This window comes from Neurospora hispaniola (genome assembly GCF_033458365.1).
Source record: "Neurospora hispaniola strain FGSC 10403 chromosome Unknown B0T23scaffold_6, whole genome shotgun sequence".
In the NCBI taxonomy this organism is placed as follows: domain Eukaryota; kingdom Fungi; phylum Ascomycota; class Sordariomycetes; order Sordariales; family Sordariaceae; genus Neurospora; species Neurospora hispaniola.
This window is the reverse complement of record NW_026944411.1, coordinates 2,251,017-2,258,808: the sequence shown is the minus strand read 5'-3', so window position 1 is coordinate 2,258,808 and position 7,792 is coordinate 2,251,017. Positions and strand designations below refer to the sequence as shown.

Genomic DNA, 7,792 nt, shown 5'->3' with positions numbered 1-7,792 from the left:
GGGGTGTGCAGAACGAGACCAGGCTATCCCGGCCCATATTGGAGTACACAATGAGGCTAGCCTTGATGGACTTAGTGAAGTGGGCAGTTCCAGATGGCCAAGCTTGAGCCGGGCCCGCTGGAGCCTGGGGTGGGCGCAGAAGATATTCAGGCGTAAGAGACTCCTGTCTGGTTACCAGTCCCGGCACAGTGGCGTTCTGGTGTTGTTGTTGATGATGTGACACAGACAGACAAATGTGTAACTGGAATTCATCTGGGTCCTTTCTTGGGCGACCAGAACAGCCTCAGAAGACCAGTCATCAAGAATCGCGCCGGAAAACGGGGTAGTAACTTACGTAGAACAATTCATGGTGGTCATGATGTGTCGGCCTCTTGAGGCGCAGAATTCGAGGCTGAAGAGGCGAGGTCGCATACAGGCGGCCAACCCATTACTGCAAATCTGGATCGACATATCTTGGAGGAGTTAAGCAGACATCGATGAACCGCCAACACCAACTGCCTTGCCATGGAATCCTTGGAGCAAAGCAGCCGAATATGGGTTGATTGAGGGGCGTCTCGTTTCCTTCCTCCATCTGCTGGGCTTGCGGTAGGTATTGCAAATGGTGGGTTAGGTCGCCGGAATTTGTTAGTGCAGCCAACGAGATACAGGCAGCGTCGTCAGGTAGTACTACGGTTAGGTTTGCATCCATAGAGGTCGGTACACACCGAGACAAATCCGATTTGTCCAGAATCCGAGTCCATTTAGGTTCTCACCTCAGCAAAGGGAACCGAGCGGCTCTGAAGATTAACATCTGACTTTAGGCAAGGTGATTTCGTGGAATAAGGGAGAGAACCACTGGGGTTGACCTGCGGGCTACTCCTTTCGCCCTTGTCATGGGTGCAAGGTACGTAATCGGATATGGGTGTCCAGGGAGGGGGGGGGGTACAACGATGCGATTCGCTGACTTCACGCAGCGATGAAGACAGTGATGTGCTGAGACATGATTTCCATTGGGTTGAATTGATTGTCGCTATTACCGAAATGGGTAATCCAGCAGAGACTGCATCGCCGAAAGAGGACTCTAAGCGGCCGAGATTCGCCAAGATTGAAGTCTCGATATCTCCATCGCCAGGACCAGTTTCCCCTTTTGAACCTAGGCCATCTGAGTAGTGTCGTTCTGCACAATGACCTTGTCGCATGAACCGTGGCTCGCGTGACTTGGGGCCGGGCATCGTTCTGAGCGAACAGGCCCTTGATGTCTTGGAGAGGGCCAGGGGGGTTGTCGAAAAGTTGCAAAATGCTTGTTTTCTGGAACTCGTTGCCCGGTTCGGTCGAGATGCCGTACGCAGTGATGATCTGATGTCCCTCCAGGGTCAGAGTTGGTTATTAGCCTAGGTACACTAGCCCTCGCCTGCCCGTCCTAAGGTGCCCTGGGGGAAGGAGGGCCTGGTTACCTGTAATAGTAGGTAACGACAGTGGTGGGTGGCACATTGCGCCCGTAGCACCCGACGCTGCTATTACCAACACTCAATTGGAGGTCTGGACGGGAGGTAACGAGGGGAACGGGGGTGACGAAGTGGAAGTGTAGAGGGAGGTAGGTAGAGGTAGTATTTTGAAATATCCAGATCGCGCTAAAGTCGCCGCGGCCTGGGAACGGGCGAGCCGTCTGCCCTGCGTGCCCTATTATATGTAAGGTACCTTATCCGGCGTGCTGGTGATGCTGGTTTCGTCTTGACTGTATTCACACGGGGCGTCGAAATGGCCAATGCCCCGTCTACACTAACTATCGCCAATCAGGGACTTTAACCTTCTGGCTTGAACTGGATCGCCGCCAGGGGTCTCCAAATTTCTCTCAATATTCCTTCCAATCTCGTACCGGTGACAGCAGCCTTCCTCGCTGCAACCTTCTCTTCGTACCACTGCACCTGAGGAATGTCCACGCCCTAGCAGATTGCTCTACGGTACGGGCTGTCCACAACGCAATCGTCCCACTTTTCCTTGGTTTTTTTTTTTTTTTTTTCTTCTCTGTTTTTGGTTACCTTAGGTACCTATTGATGTCTTCGAGATGCTTATCAGCCCGAACGGGAAGGGCGATTCCGTGTCTCGGGGAGCTCGTGCTTCCCGGTAAAAGTGTGTGGTGTAAAATGTCCCCGGTTTGCGGTTGGGATCTGTTAGCGTTCACTGCCCTGGTGGAAAGAGCGACGGAAGTTGAGACTTGGGGGAGTGCAGCTTCTGTACCATCAGAGCGAGTGCGGGGGGTCGGATGTTCATCGGGGGGTTCGCCTACAGGGAAACTCCAATTTTCTGCGACTCTTCATCTCTTGCACAAATCAATCACCTGCAGCCCAACGGCGGTCACCTTCTGGATCCATTCCATTGCCAACTCCAGTTGCCCTCGCGACCGACTTGCACCCCGACTCAAACTGCTGGCGTCCTCTCACCACCCGTATCAGAGAAACAGTGACGGTAGCGTCATGCGGCCCTGAAGACGACTCGTTTTTGGCTTGGTTCCTTCGGGCTAGACCGGGACTCCGCTTACTGGCCCTCTGGCCGCCTTTTGCGGCCACCACAGCCATGTTGGAAGCTACATACCGTGCTTCAACCACCAACACTCCGCCTCCGGCCGATATAAAATCGGGCCTGACATACCGGCCCACTAGACGTCGACGAGCAGCATGTGGATGGGGCATTGGGAACATAGTACCGTCGGGTTGGTTAGTTGGAGGCTCGTCATGGAGGGTTTCCGGAGGCCCAGGCGGAGGAATATCACACTCCCCTGCTCTCAACTCGCCAAAGGCGTCGAGCGAGGACTTAAGAGCTCCGTCGCCTATTGTTGCAGCCTCTTCTGCATTCGACCAAAGATGCCATCTGAGATGGACCATGGAAACACATGGTCTCATTGGCGGCAGTACGACCGAAGACACTCCCTCCTCCGGACAAGATGGCGGAGTCGTTCGGTGCGTGTGACTGCGGAGTCTGCCTGCTCTTCGCCCAGGTTGCTCTTCTTTTTTTTTTTTTTTTTTTTTTTTTTTTTTTTTTTTTTTTTTTCGAAGAGCGTCTCGGGATACACTGTACCTCAGCTGTAAGGCAATGGTGATGGGATGCGTTTTCTCTAAAACCCCTAAACTCGCACAAAATTGCAATTAACTGACCTTTTCAGGGCGCACACCAGTTCGACATGATGAGAAATGATCACATTCGAGCATCAATGAGGGGACGTTATAGATTGGTTTCCGACGTCATAGTGATCTTTCGTAACTCACGCATGATCTGGGACACACTCAACAATCTTGGCTCAAGGTGAGGGCGGCATATCTCATGACGGTGGCACGGCGCTCAGTGTTCGATGCATCGCTAAAACGCTCACATATGTTGCATACCGCTCTGCGGCCATTGAGGGTAAAAGGTATCCTAGTCCTAGGATAAGACGGGCAAACTTCTGGCCATCCCACGAAAGTCACCATATTTCATGAGCATCCAGGACAGGAGACAGCGTTGCGAGCCCGCGGAGTCTATGTCATTCAACGTAGATGAGGGATCCAAAGGGACACTGTTGGTTGATTCATCGGCTGTTTGCGGCTCTTGGCGTTCAAACAAGCGAGGGCCGGCATGTAACTCACTATGTTCCGGCATAGGGGAAAGTGAAGAGAACTAACAACACTGCGGCTCTTGCCCTGGTCAATATTTGGGAAAGGGTGGTAAATTGGCGAGGTTGAGTGGGTATTTACCGTTCACTACGCTTTATACCCGCGTGTTCGCGATTATGTCTGTGATGGCGCCCGATCTGCCAATCACAGGACCGAGTAGCCGCCATAACCATGCAACCGGTAAGCGCCATCGACAACTCAGGGCAACTCTATCGCTTGTATACCTATCTTCCATCTGCTGTGTACTGACCAACTATGCAGCCCATACCAGGCTTCACTGGCATCTACCACCTCGATGATAGCTTTTGTCATAAATCGATGTTGTATCCCTACCCAATGGAGACTGAGTCACGCTTATCTGTAACCCGAGAGAGGATAAGTACCAACAGTCATTATACTCGGCCTCTGACTGTAGGGTCGATCATACCTGGGCTTTGGCTGTGATGAGGCACTATTACTTTCCGCCACACTGTTCAATGCTTCCTGGCCCGGCATCCCCGCCGCGGCGTGTCAACTGTGATGGCCCGATTGGCGGAAGTTTTCTGCATTCAATCCAGCTGTGGTGATGGTGATATTACCTTGACCCAGCTTCAATCTTCAGTACAACATGCAGAAGACACCGGTGGGACCATGCCGTCTTGCCCTTGTGATATCGGGATCAAGTCGGAAGCACCCGGGCGTAGTTCGCACAGCAAACGTATACCGGCCCTCCTTCTTCATAACCCTTGGTCGTAATTACTGGCCAGCAGAAGTGGGCAGGACTTCATGGGATGATGGTAGAGCTTCACAAATTGGGGAAACATGCTCATATGCGTGTGCTAGATGCGAGGTATCCTAGCCCACTTGTCGTTGGTGATAGGACTCCGGACCGATTGAAGCGCACCAACAGTACCGTTTGGAAAGCTATTATAGACCGCATCGACTGGGGTCGATGACAGGCATGCATCTCGAGGTACTAAACACACCCCTTCCTTCGCAATCCAGTTTGCGGGTGTCTTATATCGTTATGGCACTGTGGGATACGATATAATCTCCTCAGGGCCTACGTTCAACACGTGTAGTCCGCCATCTGTATTTGTCTTTGCCCTTGTCAACACAAGCAAGACAGTTTATCAGTTCCGTGACGAAAGGGCTGCCGAACCAACAACTCGACCTTGATAAGCTATAGACAGGGTCGGGCCGCATTCATGATTTTCAACATCGTCGAACGGTCAACGCCGTCAATCTTTGATCCAAAACAAACCATGCGGATACGTTGTTCGGGGTACTTATCAAGGTAATCGTCTATCTATATGGTATGAGACCTCTACAGTTACGATAAGATCCCCTTCAGCCGAATCACATGCTTACACGATTGAGCAATGCTGCCGGTTTTAGGCGTTCTGGCAATGCACGGAAAATCGACACGTAAGGTGCATGCTTCCATCCGTCCACTCACATCACATTTCTCCCCGCAATCTTGCCCCAGACCTGGGAAGAGAGGAAAAGATGAATACGCTGTTCAGTGGAGAGATTTTGTATCTATCGTGAGACGGTGAAGCGACCGCAACTACCTTGGGGGTTCGCATCCAGCAATTCTATTCTTCGATAGCATACTGACTCTGGAATAGCATTTTCTCGATTTTCCTACGTCTTTCTCGGTCACATGCTCCCTGGCGTGATGCTAACGCGGACTAGGGGGAGCGCAAGACAGGGCAAAGCACACCATTAAATTACGTGTTAGGATTCCCCAAAGGGTCAAGGCGCCCTACTTAAGGAAACTTGAACTGGTGACGCAGTTGGCGGATCAGTACTAGTGTATTCCCTTCTAGTCTGAGTGCTTCTCGACTTCCCAAGGCCTTTCTTTGCCTTGTACCTTTTGGCGGCTGGCCCCGGTTGAGGTGGCCCGTTTGGGGTAGGTTCCATTACCCCAGACTTGCGTGGTTGAGCTCCAGCTTTCCCCGCGCCCCACCCCCGAAATCCCGGATGTCAAGCGACGGTCGCAACATCTTCCGAGATATCTTCGACGACTTATCCGGCGACCAATCAAGGCCAGCCGCGGCCCGGTCAATCGAGGACGGCGTGTCGGAGAGACCGCCCAGACCTGCGCCAGAGCCGCTCATTGCCCCACATTTTATAGGCTACCCCTGGTGAGTATCAAAGTCTATTCTCGTTTCCGCCGCCACGATGGCATTGTCCCATCCGCTATCATTCCACCGGTCTATGGGCAGGTGCGCAAGCCCGTCGAGCTACCGCTGCCTTACAGGGCATTTGACGTCGACATCACTAGCCCTCTTCGCATGCGTTTCCCTACCTACCCCCAGACTCGAGGCTGGCCAGTTCGCACCGCTTGCCAATGTCTTTTCACTCGTTGTCAGCTTGCGGATAACAAAGGCTTTGAACCCCTCATCACGCCGCCATCCCGCTCTGTCCCAAGCCAATGACAAACCCACGTGTGCTGGCTCTCTGGCCTGGCGCCATCAAGCTCCGGCGAGGGGGGGGACCTCGCTTTGATCAATCCAATCATGCGACATGGAGGTTTTTAGCTCGGGGTAGGGGTGTGTGCTCTTGCGTCCTCTTGCAGCATCGTTGCAGATAAGGCTTGGCAGGCAGTCGTCCTAGGGGTTGGAGAAAGTTGGCGTCGGGGGGCCCAGGGAACACTTGGCGCTCTCTCGATCACCTTGTTCATGTGAGTTCCAGTGCGGAGCACCGAAAAAAAAAAAAAAAAAAAAAAAAAAAAAAAAAAAAAAAACAGCAATGATTTGCGGCTTGCACCTGCCGTGCGGTTGATAAGCAGTCGGCCAAGTGTTGCTCGAGTCAGGATACCTACCTACCTCTAAGGGCATGCCCCGTCTGCATGGAGCCCCCTTATTTGCTCCAGAGCTCCTCCTTCCATCTCTATATCAACCCCAACTCCCTCTGCTTTTTTCTTTCCTCATCACTGTTTCCCAAACACATCGCTTCAACCCAATTCTCGTTTCCTCACTCAACTCTCGCGAACTAGCAACTACCAGCGGCCTCCTCCATCCACAAGTTAAAGCACCGCCACATTTCTCGGTCTTCAACCACTCTTCTATCACCAGCCATGTCTTCTCAGGATACCCGCTCCATGAGCCAGCGTCTTCGCCCTCGTCGTCCCTCGACCTTCCTTACCTTGGCTCCTATCATCTCCGTTGCCGAGCAAAAGCCCAAGGTCGCTTCTGCCGATGAGGCTGCTCTCGAGTCTCCTACTGAGAGCGTCAAGCAAGTAGAGGCCGACTCTGCCGAGGCCATCAAGCGCCGCGCCTCCAGTGTCAGCAGCCAGTCCTCCACCACTGGGGGATTCCGCTTCCTCAGGAACCACTAAAGGGTCGCACCACCTTTTTTTTGCGGTTGGCACTTTACCCATCCTGTCGTTCAGTCATACTTTCAAGCGATAAAAAGATGGGGCAAGCACGAGCCTTGCTGCTGCATGACACATTTCCTTATCATATACCTTCCAGCCATGATGGCATGGATCCCATCGACATGGGGAGCACAACGATGTGCCATTTCGGCGGAAAGAAACACACCTCTTTTGGGCGAAAATGGCAAACTGGATGATTCCTATACCACAAAGGCTTTCAAACGGCGCTTCTCGGTCTTCTTTTTCTGTAATCCTCTGACGGGATTTTTGCGAATGGTACGCTCCACCAGGGATGGAGTTTTCAAAGGCGCTGCGGAAGGTTTTTTTTTTCCTCTTTTTTTCCTCTTTTTTTTTTCTCCTCACTCTCGATAAGGAGTTGTGGAGGTGTCCTTCAGGTTGACAAGGGACTGGAGGGATGGAATGTGTTTTTTTTCCTTGGCAGTTTTGGGAAGGGGCAGGAGCCAAGCACACACATGGGAGGTTTTCTGGGATGTGCTGGCGGCAACCAGCGAAGAAGGGGGGATCGACAAGGGGAAGATAGTATACCAATTTTCAAATGAGAACCTGATAGTTTTCTCTGCTTTTCTCGGTATTGTTATCGTTGTCTGTGAGCTGGCACAATGTCCAAACAAAAGAGTTTCAAACAAGTCAGGCAATTGAAACCTGAATTGTTTGTATTCAGTCCCTCTCCCGGATCGACCTGCTCCCTTCCTTCCTCCCCACCAAGTTGTTCGTCTCGTATTTTTTTTTTCCCCTCGCTTTTTCAGCGCCTGTCATGCACTTGACATATCCACCCATGACG

General features: G+C 52.2%; 2 protein-coding genes across 2 annotated transcripts; both read left to right on the top strand.

Annotated features, from left to right (window-relative positions):
• Nucleotides 1-4,357: 4,357 nt before the first annotated feature.
• On the top strand, nt 4,358-5,022 carry B0T23DRAFT_385072 (uncharacterized protein). The gene is made up of 2 exons (XM_062837515.1): nt 4,358-4,902; nt 5,004-5,022. Exon 1 carries the CDS (start codon nt 4,397-4,399, stop codon nt 4,559-4,561), a length of 165 nt encoding a protein of 54 aa, XP_062690987.1. The 5' UTR covers nt 4,358-4,396; the 3' UTR covers nt 4,562-4,902; nt 5,004-5,022.
• Nucleotides 5,023-6,571: 1,549 nt separating this feature from the next.
• On the top strand, nt 6,572-7,290 carry B0T23DRAFT_197824 (uncharacterized protein). Its single transcript, XM_062833329.1, has 2 exons — nt 6,572-6,937; nt 7,006-7,290. Exons 1-2 carry the CDS (start codon nt 6,691-6,693, stop codon nt 7,185-7,187), a joined length of 429 nt encoding a protein of 142 aa, XP_062690986.1. The 5' UTR covers nt 6,572-6,690; the 3' UTR covers nt 7,188-7,290.
• The last annotated feature ends 502 nt before the right edge of the window (nt 7,291-7,792 follow it).